At 52.2% G+C, this 22,857-nt stretch overlaps 1 protein-coding gene across 1 annotated transcript in view; it reads left to right on the forward strand.

Annotated features, from left to right (window-relative positions):
- ASTN1 (astrotactin 1) overlaps positions 1-22,857 on the forward strand; it is a 180,462-nt gene that overhangs the window by 145,478 nt on the left and 12,127 nt on the right. Inside the window, exons 17-21 of the mRNA XM_039881411.1 lie at positions 7,476-7,744; positions 11,854-11,987; positions 15,249-15,400; positions 16,410-16,545; positions 22,237-22,337. Of these exons, the coding sequence (XP_039737345.1) occupies positions 7,476-7,744; positions 11,854-11,987; positions 15,249-15,400; positions 16,410-16,545; positions 22,237-22,337 (792 nt within the window). The remainder of the gene's footprint in view (positions 1-7,475; positions 7,745-11,853; positions 11,988-15,248; positions 15,401-16,409; positions 16,546-22,236; positions 22,338-22,857) is intronic.

Here is a 22,857-nt window from a genome sequence, read left to right on the forward strand (position 1 = left end):
AAGTGCGGGATGTTGGGTGGGAGCCATGACGACCCAACAAGGACCGTAAAGATGAACGGACTAGCTGATTAGAAGAGTTCATTTTTGAAGTAAAAGCTTTAGGGCTTCCCAGTTATTTTGGGGGTTCGTTTTCATTTCCTGAAACGCACGGACTGAGTAGAGTTGGGTCTCCAAGCAGCGGCTGGATTGCTGAGCTGTCCTCCTTGTCACCCTGAGTGTCAGATTTAAAAGGGGGGTGCACAGGCTGTCTCTGTTATTAACCCCTTGGTAGGTGCTGCTATCCTGCTATTTCTCAAACTTGACCTCTCATCCCAAATGGAATGCCACTGTTACTGACCAAAAAAGAGGCTGATGGAGGCTTTGGTGAATTTACTCAACTTGTCATTAAGTTAACTGTTGCCATGCCAAAGCTACCAACTTTGAGCAAAGACAAAGTACTGCACTTAGACCAAAACTTCAATTTAACTTGAGCCTAATTAGCCAGGAACTCAACCAGGCAATTAGCTGTTTGACAACATGCCTATTAAGAAGGGGCGATCTTAAGAAAATGGAACCTTATAGCCTCAATCAATTTTTACAGAGTCATTTAGAGTAGAGATGCTGTTTTATTTCTGTCTCCTGCAGCTTCCAAACCTGCATAGTCATAATTAATGGACAAAATCATTACCTACAGGCACCTCGTGGAAAGGTTTAATTCTGTTTGGTAGGCAATGCTTCATGAGGCAGGCAGAAAATCGGAAAAAAATGCATTTTTAGAGAAGAAAAACGTCAACAAGGATTGGAGGGAAAGTGAGGATTTTCTGGCTAAGTATCAATTAACAAAAACTTCAGTTTTCCAAAAAGACACGTTTTATTGACCTCCCAGTTAGTGGTAGTTTACTGTGGTGCCCAGTGGCTGTTCGATGACCGGTGGTCATTACTGTCCCTCACCACACCCAGAGATGCCGCTCATGCTTGTAACAAAGACCGTCTGCTATTTCCAGAAACTTCCCGAAGAAATACCAAAAGACTAGATCTGAAGTGCACGGTTACTTTAATTTTAGGATAAAAAGTAAAGGATCCATCCTGACAAATGATTTTTTTTTTTTAATGTGAATGCATTTGTAGGAAAGAAAAAGAATATAAACTCTTTGGGGCTAGGACTTTTTCTGAATATGTTGGACAGTTACGAACCAGTGGTTTTCCAGTATTTAACCCCAAAAGAAAGACGTGCTTCCCATGAGCCAATGGGGCTGGAAATGTGGAGAGGCTCCTGCATGCCGGCTGAGACCGGGCAAAGTAGGAAAATGGCAGAAGACACACGTGGTTATGTCCCATCCTTCTACCCATTCTTGGGGACCAGAACACCTCTTTCTCTCTCTCGCTGTCACAACCACTGCCTTTTTACGCCGACGACGTGGAGCATGTGACCCCACCTGCCGGTACGGCCGCCTCTCCCAGAGCTGCCTGGACCCAGCCCCCCAGCGATACACCTTCCACCTCAGCTACTGTTTGGTGCCCGTGGCCTTACAGGCCCAGGACATCAGTTATGCCCTTTGCCACTTTGCAGTATTAGTGGATATGACCTTGCCATATTTCCTAGCCATGAGAACCAAGGCATGCTCTCCTTTTCTTAAGCTTAAATCTTTAAATCCCAAGGTAGTTAATCACCCAGTGCACATTAATGAACTCTCAGACGTGTGGGCATGTTTTACAAAATTTGCAAAATGTACTTCAGCAGTAGTTCCTTCAATTTTTGCAACCAGCTTATCTCTGACCAATTCTCAGTTGTGGCCAAGACTAGCGGACCTCACTCTGGATCAATGTCTCTCTTCTTAGAAGAAAAATGGAAAATCTCAAAAGAACCAGGACAGCAAGGCAAGAAATGAATTTAAACCCAGCCTGTGCAGTCAGTACCTACAGAACACAGAAGGCTGTCACTTTGTATACAAGTCATTATAAATGATTTATTAATTCAACAAACACTTGTAGGCATTCAGTAAATATTCGTTTAATGAATTGCTGACTGCATTAGTTGTGTCACATGTTTGGCACTGTGGGATACTGTAGTGAAGAACAAGATAAAATTTCATCCCTCAAGGAGCCCAGCATTTGATGGTCTGGCTGGTGGACGGGGCAGGTAGATAGGCAGGCGTAGTGAGAATAATTAAATTGAGAGAGAACTCACTGTGTCGCAGGCACCGTTAAACTCTCTTCGTGGGTGATGCCGGTGCATGTTTACCATGGCCTCACTAAACCAGTTCAGTTAGTGTCTGCATTTTATAAATGAGGGAGCTGAGCTCAGAAAGGTTAAGAAAGTCACCTTAATTTGTGACTAAGTGGTAAGGTCAGAAATCAAACTCGGAGGTCTGACTCGGACTTCTCCCTGTCAACTGCATTGCCCTGGGTCATCAGCGGGCAAGCGGAGAGGTGGCTGGTGTGGGGAGAGAAATAATAGAGACGGAAGAGGACCGGGTGATGACTAGGACAGCGGGACAGGATTCCGGGCTGGATTGAGTAGGAAGCTAGTGCCGTGTGCTGAGCTGAGGCCGGCGAGGGGGGGACAGGTGCAGGGCACGGCGTGCAGTGAGGGGCCCGCTGGGCTTGAGGTGCCTGTTGGACATGCAGGTCAATTTCTGAGAAAGCACAGCAAGGCTTTTGCATTTAAATTTTACCAAATTTTAAAGCTGCTTTTATTAAATTTAAGTATAGTTCGTATACAATATTATATAGTTATATTAGTTTCAGGTGTACAATATAGTGATTTGACATTTTTATACCTTACAATGTAACCACCCCACTAATTCTATTAAATCTGTGGTCATGACTTAATATATTTACTTCCCCCTTTTCCCCTCCCCCCAAAATATATCCAGAGGTAGATGGATAATAGATGATAGATAGAGATAGGTAGATAGATAGATATACATACATACATACATATATCATACATATATGGATGGACGGATGGATGGATGGATAGACATATACATGTATACATACACACACACATACATACATACATGGATGGATAGGTAAAGATAGATAAATGGCCACATATGCCTAAACTAGGCCAAGGAGTGTCACAGACGAGGAAGGCACAGTCCCTGACCCCAGACACTCGTCACCTCACACAGCGGTGCAGGGAGGAGTGTCCAGCGGACACCCCATCCTCTCTGCTCTGGTTATGAGTCCATCATGTCGTATTCTGCTCAGGCTCAGAGCGCGTGTCCTTGACACATAGGTCTAGGAGTCCAGTTGGAGTCCATCCAGAGTGACCTGAACCTCTCTGTCCAAAGACATGATTAAACACCCTGAGAGACTGATCTGAGCCTGGGTACGTGGACGGAAATGCAAATTCAGATAACCCAGGACCTGGTGTGAACAGGAGCAGACTGAGGTGGGACCTGGAGAGCAGGGTGTTGGGAGACTTCAGGGTGCAGCGTGCTATGGCCATGCCTCGTTGGCCCCATGTCAGGCTTTCTTTCCCGTGGCTCCGAAGCGGTCTCCAAAAGCTGGGATCTGATTAGCTTGCGTTTGGTTTCTTTGCTGCCTAATGAACTACCTCCGTAGCTCGAGCTGTGATGTCATTAGCATCGCATTGCCTTGGGCACCAACTCAGGAGAGAGATTCTTACAGCAGTCCCAGAATCCTACAGGAATCGGACCAATTTACTTCATAACAACGAATTCACCTTCACGACCTGTCAGCTCCCACCAACACAGCAGGCCCTGCATGAGGACGGCTCAGTCGCTTTCACCATCCTCGTTTGCTCCTGAGTCTAGGTGGGTCAATATGTACTTGCCTGAGGCCACGGGCACATCCACAGTGAGACTTGGAGCATTGAGAAGGCCGATATTCTCATACCGTGATCTTCTGTTGGGGAAATCCATCCACCGTGTGCTGCAGGATACAGATTTAGCCTCAAGCAAATGGCATTTATTTATAGCAAAATGTATCTGTAAAGCACTTTGCAGTTTTAGGGCTGTTAACTACATTCCAGGTTGGCTGTTCGACTTGTAAGAAAGCCGAGTGTCATGGCTGGACTCGACCACCCCGGTGAGCGATGGGATGAATTCTGCAAACAGGTGAGAGGAGGCCACGCAGGGTTTCTTGACCAGATGACACCTGTGTCGATTGCAATTTTTAAGACCTTAATCGCAGCTTATTTCCTATGTGCAGAGATCGCGTACTTGTTGAAACAGAATGTTTATCTTATTAAGAGACAATATAGTGTCTCAAGTTATCAGAGCATTTCTACCCAGGATTTAGAGGGCAGGAGCGCCATCCACTCACAGACCCCTCTGAGGGAGAGCCGAAAGCAGGTGTCAGAGATCAGACTCTCCTGAAGCTTTTAGGGTTTGAACTACTCTTTCGCTCGCCATGGACGCGGTGGTTATAGGCAGTCTCTTCGGGCAAAGGGAGATTTACCTGGGCTTTCACTCCATCCTTTTAAGGAGTTTTTCTCGATTGTCTCTTTAACTGCACGAGGAAAATGCATTTCCTCCTTGAAAAATGTCTCTCTCACTCACCTCTCTTTTTTGCAGGAGCCTTTTGGGAGTCCCCTGCTCATTACTTCTAAGTAAATTCAGCCCCTCCCTCGACAGCCCCGCCCTGTGTGACAAGGGGACGGGAGAAGTGGTTAGGCTTGGTCTCAGCAGGGCCCGTTTTATCTGGACGGGAACGTGTTCGGGAGAAGGCAAATAAGATTCTGAAGTCAAACAAGAATTTGGTGGCCTCCCACCATCTTCTTTTGTATCCTTCCCCGGCCTCTCTTCGCCCTAACCTTGCACCTGTGCGGGGCTGGAGGGTATTGGGGTGAGGGGAGTTGCCACATCTCGGTTTTAATTGGGGTAGCCAGAAGACAGCCGCAAGGGGAGCAGCCCCTCCAATGTTTTTAGCAATTGTGAGCCTTAATGATGGAGCCCTGGAAGGCGGGAGGCTGTCACTCGGCTCCTGACTGTGTTTGGGGTCGCAGTGCCCCCTAGTGGCCTCGTTTGTCCGTTAGACCCCTACACCCTGAGCAGGGACCGGGAAGGGGTTTTGTATCTGTATATGGATGCGTATGTAGCCGGTGTGGGGGATTCTGGGGATTTGGGGGATTTGGTGGCATATTATTTCCCCCTTGAAGTAAATTTTACTTTATATGAAGGATATTGAGGATTTTTATTTTCCCTTGTGAGTTTTATTTTCCCTTTATGATCATCTTGTGTCTCTTTGTATTTTGCTCTGTACGGTAAGTTTTGTGGAATTGTTTTTACTCATTAATTTTTTATTAATTGATTGAGAAAAATTGTGCCACCACAGTTTTCCTTTTAAAGTAGCTATGCGTTACTTTTCCGGAAGTTTATTTTCTGTGTCGCCGAAGTGGTCACAGAATTTATCACACCATTTTTCTCTCGCAGACGTCATTTTAGGCTTGATAGCACCATCTAGTGGTTGTTTTGTGGAAACCCTTTTCCCAGCCTTTTCGTTGACTGCCTTCTCAGGGACGATGGCTGTGGGTCGGTAATGAAATGCATCTGATTGTAAGGGGCATGAGGGCCAGCCAAGAGAGCCTCCAGCTCCCTGCTAAGGCCTGCAAGCACAGTTTTAAAACTCTAATCTTGAAAAGAAACACTATATCTTTACCAAATTTTTTTTTAAATGTCATTTACCGTCCCAGTGAATGAAGGCCTGTTTTTTCCTAGAAATAACATCAAGAATCCAAAAAACCTCATCCCACCCCCACTTATCCCTGCCCAGTCCATGTAGCCTGTCAAAGAAGACTGGAGGCCTGGCCAGGGGCTGGGTGAGCAGAGTTCTGCCGGGTCGTGGCCACTTTACAAATACTCCCAGCCGTGAGCTGCATAAGCCTGAATGTCAGTCAGGATTTACATGCAGCTCAGAGTGACTTTGGGGCCAGCTGGTCCATGGGCTCCTGCGTCCCCTGTTCGGTGACATCGTTCTCGGATTCGGTACGCTCAGGTACGTAGTTCTCTGATAACCTCGAAAGGGCTCGAGCCTGGCTCCGGATCCATTATTGCACAAAATGCAAATGTGAACTAAATTATCCCATACCGATAGCCGCCGAGTGCGTTCTTCGCCCTGGCTCACGGGAGGCGTCCTGCGTCCATGGGGCTGCGGGGTGAAAATGCCTCCCCCGCATGACGACAATGCTCGTCAGAGGAACGGCAGGGCAGAAACACCTCGGATCACACCGCAGACAGGGAGGAGAGCCACAGAGCGCTCCCCGGACTCCATAGGAGAGACCTCTGCCACGGAGCCAATGAGTCGGTCTCCCAACCACCTTCTGAAACCACTTTGCAAGTCCTTCCGGCCAGTTCCCCAAAGATCCAGCCCATCGAGCATCGCGTTCTTGATGCATCCAAGACCAGAATGGGTGTTCCGTGTCTGCCCATCACTTCCAGAAGCCCACCAGCCTCGCAGAAATGGCTTCATGTCTGGGACGACAAAGGGTCAGGGAGCTCGCGGGGCAGCCAGGGCCTTTAGTCAGCAGACTCTGCTTCCATCTCCCTTTAGGAGTGAGTTAAAAGCAAAGTCATGACGACTTGGAAGAGAAACACCCGGCAGTGATTCCTTCCATAGGGAACAAACCATTATTTTCTAGTAGGCGTCACCAATGTTTGTCACCAAAAAGAAACTAAGAGCCCCACCCCCCCCAACTCCCTTTTACTCATCAATCAAGGGTGATATGGACCCATCTCTCAGGCTTTGGAGTACACATCTTTTTGAAAAAGTAAGAATTTCTTCCTCGTTTTCAATATGTTGGTTAATAATGAAGCAGAGACATCCTGTTCTTCCCCCTGTGACGTGAGTGCTTCGGAATCAGACAAAACCGGATTGAAACCTCAGATCTCACAATGCACTAGCTGTGTCATCTTGAGGCTCTTGGCCTCACTTTTCTTATCTATAAAATGGGCGTAATGATGGAACTTCATGCAGAGGGCTGGGGCGAGGGCTAAGGGAGGGCTTGAACAGGTACCACTCTCCCAGTACCTACAGGCTTGATGCATCTTACGGTAGTTATGATCAAAGCTACTATGATGGTGACTCGACTCATGCTGTTCAGTGCGTTGTGCGCTTTAAAATCATTTTGCCATTTAATCCTCACACAGTGCTAGAGGCAGGTACTGCTAACACCACTGTCGTGTGGATGCGGGAACTGAGTCAGGGAACACTGGCTGCTGCTGTTCATAATTGATGACGGTCAGAGACCTGCACACATCCTGAAGAAGGGTCCTGAGAGGGGTAGTGGATCCGAGGATTCTCAGCAAGGACACCTCCTGCTCTCACGTTTGGAAGGGCCTTTTCCAACTCTGGTTTACGGGAAGCAAGTGTCCCCCAAATTGAACGGGCTGACAGAATCTCATCTTACCCCCTCAGTGACACCTTCTGACCTCTCAAGGATTTGACTCCGGCACTCACAGACCACGAGGCCATGCAGGTCCTCGTCTCTGGCCCCCTCACTGTTCCTTTCCGTTTGTGTCTGGCAGGAAACTCCCCTTCCGACGAGTCAGAGGAGCGGGAGAGAGACCCCAAGGTGCTGACATTCCCAGAATACATCGCCAGCCTGTCCGAGTCCGGCACCAAGCGCATGGCAGCCGGAGTCCGCATGGAGTGCCAGAGCAAGGGACGATGCCCCTCGTCCTGCCCCTTGTGTCATGTGACATCCAGCCCTGACACCCCCGCCGAGCCGGTCCTGTTGGAGGTGACCCGAGCAGCCCCCATCTATGAACTGGTGACCAACAACCAGACCCAGAGGGTAAGAGGCCTGTCGACGACAACGGTGGGCCTCGCAGGTGGCCCGGGGAGGTGACCGGGTGCAGTGGAACTCCATGCTAGACCGCGGGCGGTGAGACTTTTTGTTTAGCTAATCCAGGTACCTAATTTGCTTAGATTTGCATGTTTGCATATTAAATCAAATCACTGCATCCACAGCTCCCATGGTAATGACGCAGGAGTCACAGCTCAGCATTTGTGTAGGTCTTTGGGCGACAAGGGCTGGAGGAAGAAGGTAGATAGGGACGCATAGCATTTGCAGGCACCAAAGTCATTGTTCAGAAAGCCTCGGGGGACCTTCGTGGGAGGAGGCTCAGCTCTGCCTCCTCTGTTGGCATGGGAGGTAGACCAGCCGCCCTAACTGAACCCAAGCCTGGGACCAGCTGCAGCTAGACTAGAAGGAGCCTGTCAGGCACAGGTCCCAAACCAGGGATCTGCCCGCCTTAGCCTGAGGGGGTGGGGTCGCTTCCCCACACCCCCCGCCCCCCCACCCCTCCTCCCCGTCTGACTCTAAGAACCAAATACCACGTCCATGCAGACCTTTCTGCCTCATATCATGCTGCTGGTCCCGACGTCTCCGACCACCCTTCTCTCCCTCCGCCGCTCCCCTTCCAGAGGTGCTCGGAGAACACGAAGGGACCCAAAGGGTAAGCTGCAGAAATGTGGCCCAGGCGGTGACTTAGCCCATTTCCTCTCTCCCATCTCCTCAAGGACATAAAGAACACCAACGACAATGACAAAAATAAAACCTTGAAAGCTCAGGGTGTGGGGCATCTGAGACTATAGGCAAAGGTGCCCTTAGGGACAAGACATGGCAGAGTCACAGCAGGGAGCTGCTTACCTGCCTGAGAGGTGTGCCCATCCAGGTGGGGCGATAATTGCTTTCTCTTTTATAAGGTTTTGACAATCTGTGTGTCACAGTTTCCTAGGTGGTACCTTAAACCAACAAGAGTGTGTGTGTGCGCACGCGCTGGTGTGCACGTAATAGTCGCGTGTGAGTTAATGTATGTCTGCGTGTCTGCCCAGGCGAGCATGCTGGTATGTGCGCATCTGCTTGTCAACGTAATGCTGTGCATGCATGTCATGGCGTGTCTTGGCAGGTATTAATGTCTGCGTGCTATTAATGGCGTGTGTTTTTGTGCGTGTCGCGTGTGTATCTGGCAGGTGATGTGGCGTGTCTGTGTGTGCGCAGGTGTGTGTGCATGTATGCGCGTGTGTGCATGCGCGCGTGTGTGCGTGTGTGTGTTTCTCTCGCCTATCCCCCTTTGCCACAGATATTTCATTGTGTGTTTCAAAATAAGGTTTTTCGCAGGAACAGAAAGATAAATTGCTCCGTTAGCCAGCACATTCCTCCTCAATCTGACAGAAGCGGCTGTGGGGAGAAAAGTGGGAGACAAGGCATCGCTGTGGGGCGGGGCTTGAAAGGATGGAGAGAAGGAGGGGCTTGGGTCACTATGGCGACCAAAGCTGCAGTGGCTTTAATCCAATGCCCGGGCCTGCCCTCACCTGCCCCACTGCGTCTGCTGTGAGCCCCCGAGACCGCCGCAGCTGGCAACCAAGAGCACATGTGCATTGGCCGGGGACCAGCAGAATCGGGGCTCCCTCGCAGAGCCACCGTGCGGGACGGGACGTGCAGAGCTGCAGAGCAGAGAAGAGCTTGGTGGGAGAGGAGGGTGGAGGCCCTGCTTCCTGCAGGGGCATCGGGGAGCACAGCGAGGAAGCTGAAGGAAGCCTGTCGTTGGCAGCCCCCTTTCTGGATCCCCCACCTGCCAACCTCAGCCCTTCCCCGTCTCCCCGCACCGGTCTTGAGAGAGGGACTGGGACATCTCGTCCATTTTGCCGTCTTTGGAGCACTTTCGAGGCGGCCTGAGCTGGAGTTCAGTTGCCGTCATGTTTCTTCTCTCTCCTTCCTTGGACATGGTCCGTCTTCACTGTTCCCTCCGCTCCTCTGCTTCCCCTCCGATTCTGCCCTTTCTCCCAAGGAGTGGAGATGAGCGGAGAAGCAAAGGAGAAGTGGAGGGCCGCTGCGTCCACATCCGGAACTCGGCGTGCGTCCTCGTGGCTACCCCTCTGGTGTATCTCTGGGCGGGTTTTCTAACCTCTCTTAGCCTCGTTGTTCTTCTATTGCACTAGACGATCTCTGATGCCACATGTCAGTCTAATCTGTGATTACAGTCTAGAAACGAGTAGGTCAAATGATCTCACCAACCAGGTATCTCAAACCCAACGAGCCTGAACTCACCGTCCTCCAACCCCAACCATACCTGTTGTACTTGCATCTCAGCGAGTGGCATTTTCTACCTGGCTGTCCAAACTGAAGACCAGGGATGCATCTTAGCCTTTTTATTTTTATTTATTTATGTTTTTGGTGGGGAAGAGTCATTCTCTGACATCTGTTCCATTGCCGAGGGCCACAGAGATCTAGAATCTATCTTTTTTTCCTAGTTATTTTTTTTTTAATGCACCTTTTGATTTGAATTGCGTGCAGTCAGGCAGATCATACAGTGAGCACCCCCAGTGCCCTGGGCTTCCTGCTGAGAGCTGGTGGACACAGCGCTAATTAAGAGAGCTTTATGGAGAGACCCTGAGGTGTGCAGTCAGTCATCCTGGACTCAGGTTTGGGCCCTCATCTGCCTAGGACCCCGAGCAAGTCACTTGACCTCTTTGACTCTACATGTCCTCCACTATAAATCACAGCCGTTTATCACGGAGCTCAAACTAAAGTGTTAGCACCTAAAAGGGCCTTGCAAATTCTAAAACTCTACAGAAATCATAGTGATGATCATGAATTGGTCCCCGCTCCCTAGAGGCCCCCAGTCTGAGGAGGTGTGAGCACTAACTTCAACTACTGTAATCTAAAACGGCCTGTGCTAACTTCTGAAAGAATGAAACATTGCATACGGGCTTTGGACTTGGACATTTTGATTTTCATAGGGGAGTCTCTCTCTCTTTCTCTCTCTCTCTCTCCTCTTCTTGAATTTTTTGGTCTAAAATTTTCCAGGATAGCTGTTTCATTTCTCTAATTTACCAATTACACGTTGGCCCCATGGCAGTGGGACAGAGAAGGGAGTCAGTCATAGGGAAAGCAGAGGCTGTAGAAAGCTCTGACCTTGGCCGGCCTGGCCGGCCTGGCCGGCCTGGCCAGCCATGTGCCCCGCGGCTCACCCTCTCCTTTACCCCAGGCCATGGCTGAGGGGTCAGCGCCTGCAGAATCTGCTTGCTCACCAGGGAATTGCCCCATCACAAGTTCATCCTGTACCGGTCTAATTTTGTCCTTTTATCTTGTTATTTGCAGTACATATCTGCTGTGAAACCGCTGTATGTAAAGAATTGTCCTAGGCTCTGTGGTATTCAGAAGCTTCCATATAACACCTAACCCTGTCATTCAAAGATAATAATTATTGCTGGCATTTACAGGGGACTAATTTGCACTATTTACACGTGACTGATGCGTGCACCGCATAGGTACTGTGCTGTGCCTTTTGCCATATCTTATTTGATTTAGTCGTCACAACAACCCTGTGAGGAAAGTGCCATTTTCATCCCATTTACCAATGAGGAAGCCGAGTTTAGGTAATTCACTCAAGGTCATATGGCAGTGATTGGCAGAGCTAGAGTCTCGTGGGTAAACAGTGAGGTCGAAGGCACGCTGAAGGAATGCAGAGGAAAGACTGGGGCAGGGTGAAGCGGGCGGATGGGAGCCCAGAGGGGTATTCGAAAGGCCTGAGTGCCTCTGTGCAGAGGGCAGAGTGTCAAGGCCTGTCCCGCAATTGTCTGGTAAGAGGTCATTTTTGCTAGAGCCTTAGGCGTGGAGTAGAGAGGTGGGCGGTGGGGTAGGACTGACTTTTCAGGTCTCGTTCTAAGGGCTGAACTGTTATGCTAATGCAAGACAGCCCTCGAGGCCCTAGGAGGTCTAGGCTCCCTCCAAACAATCGCCTGGGGAATCGTAGGTCACAAGACGGTGAGGTGGTGCTCAGCCTCCTGGCTGGAAGTTACTTAGGGCCAAGCAGAGCCTTGATGCTCTGTCCCTTGATTCTGGTGCTTCAGCCCTGGCTCCCTGACACTCACTCTCTTCTCTGCCCCCTCTCGTAGCTCCTGCAGGAGGCCACCATGAGCTCCCTGTGGTGCTCGGGGACTGGCGACGTCATCGAGGACTGGTGTCGCTGCGACTCCACCGCGTTCGGAGCCGACGGTCTCCCCACCTGTGCGCCGCTCCCACAGCCTGTGTACGGTGCCCTCCTCTGCCTGTCTCGCGCGCTCGCCTCAGCACGATTCTGCAGACACGCGTTATTCGGGGTCTACTATCTGCAGAGCTCTGGGCTGGGTGCTGGGGAACAGAAAGGAAAACACAGCGTAGTCCCTGCCTTCAAGGGGCCTAGAATCTTCTAGAGGAGGCAGGTGTACAAATTGTAGCGGTACGAGGAATAGTTTGATAAGCGTTCTATGAGACATTTAAAGAAAATGTGAGAACGGAATGACCGAGTCTGAATTTGGGGAATGGCGAGGCATCGTGAAAGAGCTGACACTTGAATTGCTCCTTGAAGGTGGAGAAGGTAGGACAGCATGGGTAGCCGATGAGGGGTAAAAGTGCTGTTGGAACGAGGAGGTCGGATCTGTCACGAGACCCTAAGGAGGCCAACAGCCCGCCTTCCGGGTGTCGGGCGCTGTGCGGGGCAGTTAGGTAGTTATCCCTGCCCTTGTCATAGACAAAGAGATGGATTCAGATGGGTCAAATCATTTTCCAAGGTCACAGAGCGGGAAGCAGAGCCATGGCTCGGAGGCCGCGATGTTAGCCATGAAAGTATGGTGAGGACACGGCTGAGGGATGGCTTTGGATGGAACCGGCGGGGCTGTGCGGCTGTGGGCAGGCGAGGGAAGCGGAAGTTGAGAATGGACTTAAGCCTTGTGACCTGGGTGGCTGGGAAGATGAATAGGCCACAATGAAGAGAAGCAGCATCGAAGAACGAGCAAGTTTGAGGCCGAGGCTGGTTCCGTTTGGACCCGCCCTGGAGTTGTGCCGGGCAGTCCTACGGCCAAGGCACGGGGGAAGGTGGTTTGGAGCGCTGCAAAAATGTGAACCCTGGAGGTAAGAAGATTTAAATCAAACCCGAAGAAATGAGAAATGGAACCACAGCTCTGAGAAAGGATGCTCCGGAGGGTGGGGGGTGACCGTTAGCGGGGTGGTCAGAGCACAGAGTGCTGCGAAGGTGCCTGAGAATGAACATGTCTGCTGTCCCCTGCCCTCGGGAGAAGGCTGAGCAGAGCTGGCTGGACCATAAATCCTGACGGGCCAGGGCCCAAGGCGGGAAGCGCTTTTCACCTCTAGCGTGGCACTTGCCGTGGGGTGGAGCACAGAATTATCCCGTCTAATAAAGAGCGCCGGTAGGGCCGGCTGGAGGAGCGGAGTCCATGGGGTGGTAAGGCAAAGGAAGCCGAGGTGAGGATTGGACCCCCGGGACCTGCAGGGGTGAGCAAGCCAAGCAAGGTGGCGGGAGAGGCAGCGGGAGAGGCAGCGGGCGAGGCTGCGCTTGTAAACTCCAGCCTGTTACTTGGACGTGGGGACGGGCAGCAAGGGGCAGGCCTGAGCAGGAAGAGAACCGACAGAACATGATAGTACGGTGTCACTACAAGCCAGTGTCTCTCGTCTGCAGATCCAGTTGGGCTAAATTGTCATAAACAGGAACATCTATCCAGGACATCGCTTTCCTTGTTAACTCTAGTCACTTCTTTCGATAGCAGCCCTTAATTTCTTGAATTCGTATCGATTGTTGGAGATAGAAATGCACTTAGCTTCACACGCGTCTATGTAAATGACACACACCCGCTTCTCAGCAGAGGCCAGCCTTCGTCCACGTCTCCACAGAATCTGCGTTCTCAGGAAGGCTGCGTTACTTGCTTCAGCTTCCTAATGCTTTTTCTTCAAAATCGCACTCTGCAGATGACTCTAATTAATGAGTTTGTCAATAGCCGCACTGTTCTGGGTCTATTCCGCCTTTAATGTCATATGCAAACTATGCGCTTCTTCGTAGTGAGCCACTAAAGAGCATGTGTTTTGCATTATTTTCCCACTGGCTGAATTCCTCGCTGTTGCTTCCACAGCCTCCCATGATTTCTTGTTCAAGTCCTTATCACGTATTATTATAATCACACGTATAATTGTATTTGTGCCTGTTGGCCACACCATAAGAGAAGAGGCTGGAGCTGGCGTGTGCACCGCTGAATCTTCCACACTCACCGAGCACATTCTTATAAGTAATGGGTGGTTGATAAATATTTGTGGAATCAAAATCGAACATTGCTTTGGTGTGATACATCCACGGTACCTTGCCCAGTGATCCTGGACACTGATGACAGGCATCTGTGAGCTGAGTAGAGGCTAGAGAGCCAAGATTATGGGTGGTTAAGAGATATGGGGACCAGGCAGGGGGGTGAACGGCAGGGGTGCATGTGAGGGAAGGAGGCTGGAGTGAGCAGAAACTGGGAAAAACCCCAGAAGCCAGTGGTCTAGAAAGAAACGGGGAATTGGAAGTAAGTGAGAAACCCAAGACTCACACATGAAGTCAGAACGAGGCAGCAAATTGAAACCACATGTGCCATCAGGCGAGCCGTACCCGCGGATGTCAGTAACAGTTACCGAGTGTCTGCAGCGTAGGAAGAGGTCTGAGATGGCAAGGCACGGGAGGGGTCAGGACGGACAGTTCCCGCAGAATGAGGAAACTGAGTGGGGAACAGCGAGGGAAGCCTGGGATAATCAGGAAATCGGGGTAGTCATAGAAACCCAAGAGCAGAGGCAGAAACGGAAGCCGGAACCCGAGTTTGTAGACACAGGACACTACCCTACGGATAACCTGACAGGTGGCCAGCTTTCTCTTGAACAGCCAAGGCCCCTGTGAGCATTACCTTCAAACTGAGCCTGTTCTAAGGCCCAACCAGCAGAAGGCTTGGGGTAGGAGATACATTAGCACACGCAGCAAATGCATAAGCCGGGGTTCCATGGGCAGGGCAGATCTCGGTAACGCTGCGGAAACCGAGCGGACCCTGGCCTGGCTAATGCGAGCTCTGCGGACACCACCCTCGTGGGCCTGGGTACGGGCCTTATAAGCCCCATCCTCTTATTTTCCAAGAGCAAATCCAGAAATTATATTTTCAAGCCCTGTAAAGGGTTATCCCAAAAGCAGCACCCACTGACCCCGTGAAATGCGGGCGTTCATCTTTGACTCACCTACGGATTGAAGTCCAAGCGTGTGTTGAGTTCTTAATCTGTAACAGGCACTTAGAGGAATAAAGAGTTTAAGGATCGTCAAGAACCTTTACCCGCTAGTGAAGGGGACACCCTCAAAGAGATCGTTGTGGTAGCTGCTTAAGAAAAAGATTAGAGAGAAGGGTTTGAGGTGTAACGGTTGAGAAGGTGGCCCGTAGCGGTATCAGCAGACCACCGTGGGTCGCGGCTGCGTCCCCATTTCACGCTTCTTCCTGTCTGCATTCAGGCTGAGACTGTCCACGGTGCACGAGCCCAGCAGCACCCTCGTGGTCCTGGAGTGGGAACACTCGGAACCTCCGATCGGGGTGCAGATTGTAGACTACCTCATCCGCCAAGAGAAGGTCACGGACAGGACGGACCACTCCAAAGTGGAGACAGGTGAGCACCTCCCACTTCCTGGGCTTCGCTTGACCCAGGGGGGCAAATAGAAAAGAAACAGGGTCCGCCTCCTGGCTCGGCTGCAGGGGGGCCAGCATTCCAGGGCAACGTGGACGGAGCAGAAGCAGCCATCTTGTCTGCTTAAGAGTTTTCGCATGGCGAGCATCTGACAGTCTTGTTTTCATTTTTGTTTTCTTTTTTGTTTATGGAAGAGGTGTCCATTTCATTGCCCCTAGGCATATTCACAAAGAAATAACACACTAGTTGTCCTAGCCCACAACTGGGAAACAATTCTGTGCTAACCACTACCATGATTACAGAAGAAAGCGTTCTTGGCTAATACCCGCCTAAACAGATTCGCTTACCCCATGCCTTGTCCTAAAGCAAACTCCGCTACGCCAGGTCCCGCTAGAAGAAGAAACTGAAAAGACTCCATTAAAATGTTCTGTGCGTTAGTCTTTCCCTGTCTGCACCTAGGAAAGGTCAACATAAATTGTCCCTAAAACTTACACGTGAGTGCGGTGGCCAGCAGGATGGCGGCATCCGCAGGCCAGTTCAGGGTAAATATCTTCTGGTGAAACGGTGGCTGAGGTCTGGGGACACATGCAGGGCCTTCGGGTATGGCGCACCTATCCGTGGCTTCTTCCGAGGCCCTGTTCCCGAGTGCATAGGTGCCACTGCGCACCTGGCAGTGACCGCTGACCAGAAGAGCTGTTCTCTGCCGGTGCCAAGGACGTTTCATGAATGAAGACTGGCAGATGTGGCGTTTCTCTCTTCCCTTAGTTGTTTCTGAACTAACTCTGGACAGATGGCTCTAAATTGATGAGTCGAATATGAAACCATCAAAAAAGAGCATTTCTTCTAGGTCTCCTTTCTTTACTCTTTGGGATTTAGGAAGACTGGGGACCCAGCGACCTCAGCGTTACGTTCTCGCTGACTCGATCCCGCCCCCCCACTGCTTGGCCGCCACGGCGTCTCATGCCTTTTCCGTCCCTTCCTCTCTGGGCAGAAACGGTGCTGAGCTTTGTGGATGACATCATCTCCGGAGCGAAGTCCCCTTGCGCCATGCCCTCTCAGGTGCCAGGCAAGCAGCTCACCGCCATCTCTCTAATCGTACGATGCCTGGAAGCCGACACCATCTACATGTGAGTGACACGCACGGCCTGGTTATTCCTTACCCCGAACATCCCTGGGTTTTTTTGGCTGGTTCTTTTTGGCTAGTTGAGTTCCTTTAGAGGCCTGGGGAAATATGTAGAGTCTCTCAGGTCTGGTCCTGATCGGCACTACACGGAAACTTCTAGGCGCTTGGAGAGGGAGGATCGAGAGAGATAATATAGTCCCATCCTTCAAAGAGTTTGCAACGAAGAGGGAACATGAGGCAGAATTAAATAAGCGCTAGATAGAAGAGCAAAGGACACGTCGTAGGAGAGAAGAGGGAGAAGCGATTAATTCTGACCCGAGGGGGCATCATCTGAGCAGGGCTGTGCGGAGCGTCAGGAGGCGGAGTCATGTCGGAGAAGGCCCGCCAGGCCGAGGACGCAGCAAGGGACACGTGGAGACGCACGAAGGCAAGCAGCAGCGTCGTCCACGGCGCGGAAGCAGACGACGAGTAGAGGGAACGGAAGACAATGAAACTGGGAAAGTAGTGGGAATGCTGTTAATCAGAGGAGACGACGATTGTTTTCTTTTTTGGAGGAAAAACACCAAGGACCCTGCCTTAGAGAGCTAGCTCCAGCGGCACTGAAGTAGTTTACAGAGGTGAGAGATAGTCGGCATCTTTCTTCAAAGAAAATGCAGTGAGCGGCCCTTGGAGCAGCCCTGCGCTCTCTGGAGCGCTTCCGCACCCCTCCCTGCACCCCGGGAGTAAACGTGATATATTTGTGAAGCAGAGACATTAAAGGCACCGAAATAGGAGCGATCGCAATGGCATCTAAGTTACGAGAGGAGCGTCTCGAGGGCCAAGGCAGAATTCACAGTGATGTAGTTTCGGGACCTTGTGACCCCATCATATGAAAAACATGTAACGGTTTACAGATGAGGTCACAAGAACAGAGTCAACGTTGCCAGAATAAATCATTCCTATTTCCACAGTTAGAGAGTTCACAGATGAAAAGCACTAGAAATGTGAGTGGCGTTGATTGCAAGATGAACTTTGACACTCAGGCTGAATATCTCTAATATAGGAAAAAGAAATGTAACTAGGGGGCCATGCTGATGAAAGTAAAACCCATGGAGACAAGTGACGTGCTCGGGGAGGCAGAAAATCGAGAGAGGCAGGAAGGATAACTCAGGGACAAGGACCGCTATTGGGCGATGTGGCCCTTTGGGAGGAGGGGCAGGCAAAAGGAACACAGGTGTCGGAGTATGGGCCTCTTCCCCTGCTGTAAAATGCCCCAAACTCAGTGCAACTGGAATTGCCATTTATAATAAGGGCTCCAGACTTCCTGTCGCTGTCACAACTGTTATTTAGGAATTTCAGAGTACCCATGAGCACGAGGCTGGCAGAGGTGTCTGTCAAGAGCACCAGCCCTTGCCCGTTCCGGGCCCCTCCTAGTAAGCCCAGGATTGCCCTCCTGGGTCTTGTAGAATGTTCTGTCGACTTTGATTGTTGAAGAAGTTTGAGACCACGCATGTCACGGGGGAGCTGGAGGGAAAACAGCCGGCCTCCACTAGGTGGCGCTGCAGATGGCAGGAGGACGGCCAGGATGGGCGGCCTGGGTGGGGCCCCCCGACATGTGCCTTCCAGAGGGGCCCTGGGTGAACCCTTGAGAACACATGCAGCCCAAGCCCGGTCTGTTTCTAAACACTAAGTGATTGTCAGCGAGGTGCTCCGAGTCTCTGCGGCTAAGCTTTCTTCTCTATGAAACAGAGGAAAGCAGCCTTCCTTTACGGGGTGCCTCTGGGAACCCTCCCTGACCCTGCGAGGTTAAAGTTATGTTCCCACCTCATGGTTGAGGAAACTGAGGTTCAGCAACGCCGAGCGACGTCCCCAGAAGCACACGGCTGGCATCTGGGGCGGGGAGGGTGGCGAAGGATTGAATCAGGGTGTGCGTTTCCTTCACGCTGCAGCTCGCGCCCAGCCACTCCTGCGTCCTGGAGGGACCTAGTTGCGTGACCTTAGCACTTCACGTTAAAGCACAGAGCCGTCTCGTCCCCTGGGGGCCACAGACGGGGAGCTGACTTTGTCATCCTGTGCGTTTTATTAATGCATCCAAAGCTTATTCTGAGAAGGGTCCACAGTGCAAAGATGGCTAAGAACCCCTGGTTGAAAGGGACCCAGAAGTGTGTCTGGTCGAGCATCCTTGTTTTAGAGACAGAGAAATTGGGGCCAGAATGGACAGATGACTCTCTGGCCTTCTACCCACGGCCCTCCGTCACCACACGGACTGACAGCGGAGCCACTGCCTTACTGGGCACATGACAGTGGACAGGAAACTCAGGAGAGACTGGATTCAGAGTGGTCACACATGGAGGACGAGCATCGGGCACACCCAGTGTCAGGCCTTTAAGCCCCCAGCCCCGCAGCTAGCCAAAGCCAGGCCGTGCTGATTCGCACACACGCATGCGTGTGTGCACACGATGGAAGTGTCTTCCCCGGTTCCCTAACAACGGGCAGAACAGTCTGGGCCAAGCAGTGGTGGACAGGACCCAGGAGCTTTGGAAGAGGCCGTTAATGTCCTCCAGTCCGGGACCAGGGCTCATCTGCCCTGTGCAGCAGGCGGTTCCAGCTCACCTCTTACTGTCCTACAAGTGGGCATGCTAACGCCGAAGGCAGATGAGGCAGACGGAGGAGGCCTTCCCGAATGACCACGTGGCGTTTCTCCATGAAAATGCACCAAGTGCTCTCTGGGCTTTCACAATGACAGTGAGCCGGCGGCTCCTGCAGTGTCATTCAAGGGCCCCGGGCTCTGGGACGCCGACGGATGGCTCTTGGTCAAGCGTTTCCTCAACTTAGAAGGTTGTAGGACACTTATATTTGTCAATAAGTCCTCAATAAAGTTTTTTAAAAGATAGGCTGTGGGAAGGATTTCTTTTCCTAATACTTATTAAATATAGTAAGGGCCTAGGACCCTAAATTTTACACTCATTACCCCCCCAGAGTAACGTGAGAATTACTTTTAAGCATAGGCATTTTGATCCGGCCCAGGATAGAGGTTAGCTGGGACTTACTGCGGGATGGGACACAAAGCAAGGGTGGGGTGAGAGGTAACGCTGTTCCAGGCACCGAGAGGGAGGGCCCACATGACAGCCACCTTGGTCCCTGAGGCTCGAGACCTCTTCCATCACAGCCCAGGGAAACTTGGAAATGAAGGGCCCCGGGCTAAATAACGGTGGGCTGCAGAAGGCAGCTGGAGTCCAGCCACAGACGGTCCAGGGCGGGCGACTTCAGCCCGTCAGCAGGTGGCTGGCTGGACTCCAGCCCTGACCTGGAGTTCCAGGGCCAGGCTCAGGACCCTGGAAGGCGGGTAGGAAAAGATGAAGCCGGGCCATCCAACAGAGGACGGGGCACCACACGGGCTGGATCTCAGCCACGGAACTAGGGCTGGGGCTCAGGGCTGGGGCTCGGTCACGGCAGGGGGAGGGGCGGTGAAGGAAGAGCCCAACGCTGAGAACCGGCGCCCAGAGCCAGGCTTTGCTAGCAGCCCGTCGCCTGGCTGGCACTGGCACTTCAGCCTGGGAGAGAACAGGGTTTCCTAACTCCTGACCGATGAGAGCTGAGCGCCGAAGTGGGGCCAGGGCAGAGTCTGTAACGAAGTGGCCCAGTTCCGGGCAGGGAGATGGACTCGTACACACCGGGGGCCCTAGAGTCAGGATCGGCAGAGAGAAGGGGCCTCGCTGGGACCCCTGAGGCAGTCCCAGTGGCCCTGTGGGGTGGTGTCAATCCTGGGACCCGCCTTCCCCTCTGCCAGCACTCCCGCTCTGGGGAGGGGACCAGGCAGGGTTGGACTCCGGAACAGAGCAGGTGTCAGACGAGGCTGACTGGATGAACCAGCTTCAGGCTCGATGGCCTCAGTCACAATTCAAGAAACAGCACCAAGAGGCCAAGCCGGTGTATCTGGGACCAAGTGATGGATAACTCCAGTGGCCGCCACTGCTAGGGGCCCGGGCAGCCCAGTTTATAAGGCTGGATGCAGAGAGTCCACTCAGACTCAGGCAGAGAGGGACGGTGGGAGAGAAGGGGGCAGTCCCTGGGTTTTGGATCAGGGTCACGGTGGGGCTTAGAACGAGGCAAAGCTGTAGATCTAAACTACGGAGCAGAGCCCGAGGCCGAGGCCGAGGCCGGCGGAACAGCCACCTGTGCGATGAGACAGGAAAATCAGAGCGCCTACCTGCCCCCGTCTGACTGACAGCAAGGGAGCCAGCAGCCCTGCCAGAGGCCACAGGCGTGGTCCGACCCAGCGCGCCCCGTCCCCAGGCTGGTCAGCACGTTCGAAGTCCCACCGGGCCAGTGGGATGGACCCTGCCTGCGGGAGGTGTCCGGGGTCCCAGCATGAGGACTTGAGGCGGGCAGAGGGAGGAAGACGGCACATGCTCGCACACCGGCCGTTCTCTGCACTTCTTCGCAGGGAGGGTGCGGTGGACGCAAGGCTATCTTTCTCTGCTGACAAAATCAGGCGATTTCCACCACTCTCTACCTCACCGACTCAGCTGCCACAGGCCCTGCGACATCTACCTGGGCCACTGTGTCCCAGCCATCTCTCCTCCTCCTACAGCTCTGCCAAGAGGAAAGAAAGTTGAGAAAATTGCCCCAAACTGCAGCCTCCCATAACGACACAGCAGATGAGAAAGGCGGCGTTAAAGATTCGCTTTACACTCACCGGGTTAGCGTTACAGGCCCTGGGCACCAGCACCAGAGGTCACTGTCATGGTCGTATTGGAAACTCCGAGCTGCAGCACCTGGAGTTGCCCCCTTGACCCTCCATCCAGCTCCATCACCCAAGGGGTAAACTATACATGAAGCCTTCGACGGCCCGTCTTCAGCTTCCTCCTGGGGGTGGGAGTGGGGGTCTTAGACCCACTCTCATTGTCACCTCTCAGAGGCACATTTCTGCTCTGCACTCCTGGGTCACGGTGGGTGGCATCTCGGTGGGTCAGAAAGGGCTGCACGTAGGAAACAGAGCCCCGGCCCCAGGCACCTAGGACTCCTCAACTCCGGCTGTTTCATGGACTTTAAAGAGAAAACCTGTCCTCAGTCCTTTGTGCAAAAGTGTCAGCTGACCACGACACAGGACGGAAGACAGAAATTAATACGATTTCTGCAAGGTCACTGGGCTCCAGGTATTGCATGAGGCCTTTCGCTGCTTTATCTCATTTCGTCTCCACGATGACCTCCAGGCAGTTTCGTTATCATCCCCATTTCACAGCTGCGGGAAACAAAGCTCAGAGGAGCTAACTCGTTTCCAAAGATACACATCCCTTTCCTCAGCTCAGTGGTTGTTAGAGTCTAACTGGCGTCACAGTCACCTGGACGGCTTGTTACAGCACAGATTTCTGATCCCCCATCTCTAGAGTCTCTGGTTCAGTAGGTCTGGGCGGGGCATGAGAATTTTCATTGCTGTCAAGTTCCCGGATGGTGCTGATGCTGCTGGTCTGGGGACGCCACTTTGCGAACCAGTGCTCTACGCCATGAAGCTTTCCATCAGACACTATGCCCAAGACAGCCGATTACAACTCAGGACGCCTGGAGGCAGTGTGAGGCTCCAGACTGCACGCCGTCTGGACCCTCACGCCGCAGGGTCATGAGAGCCGCCGGGGCAAACGCCCCATCCAGGCAAAGCCCGGCCGCCACAGGACTCTGGTTCTCTCTGATGACCACAGCCTCTCCTCCCTGCCAGGTTCACCCTGTGGGGAGTGGACAACACAGGACGGCGCTCCAGGCCGAGCGACGTGATCGTGAAGACCCCTTGCCCTGTGGTGGATGACGTCAAAGCCCAAGGTAAGAGACACTGAGGCCAGCAGGTCTGCAGAGGGTGCCCTGGGGACCTCCCCTCGCTGTGAGGAAAGTGGCAGCAAGTGAGTTGGGAGGAACAACCTGGAGTCCAATGGGGGAGGAGGAGAATTCAGGGTCCAGCGCGGGAGTGTCACCTTTCCAGGGGCGCTGCTCAGCCTCAGCCCCTGGCGGAAGGCTCCGCGCATCCCGCCCTCCTTCTTGTCCATAAGTCAAGGAGCCAATAGGAGATGCGGCTGAAGGCCCCAGGCACACAGGGTGATGCGCCAGGTGCTTGGTGTGGCTGAAATCCTCGTGACCTCTGCCCTCAGGAGGCTGATCAAGTCACTTACTCTTTTCATACTTTTTTGTACATCTGAAAAGTTATTTTGACTTAAAACACAGAAAGGCCGCAGATTTGGAATTCATTGCTATACCACTCCATCCCTTAATGAAGATCTCTCCGAATCCTTTTTCTGTATTCACAGACCAGTTCTTTGGTAAAGAATTGTCCCTCTGCAGTGCCCCA

Source organism: Pteropus medius, unplaced genomic scaffold (assembly GCF_902729225.1).
Source record: "Pteropus medius unplaced genomic scaffold, Ma_sr-lr_union100, whole genome shotgun sequence".
In the NCBI taxonomy this organism is placed as follows: Eukaryota; Metazoa; Chordata; class Mammalia; order Chiroptera; family Pteropodidae; genus Pteropus; species Pteropus medius.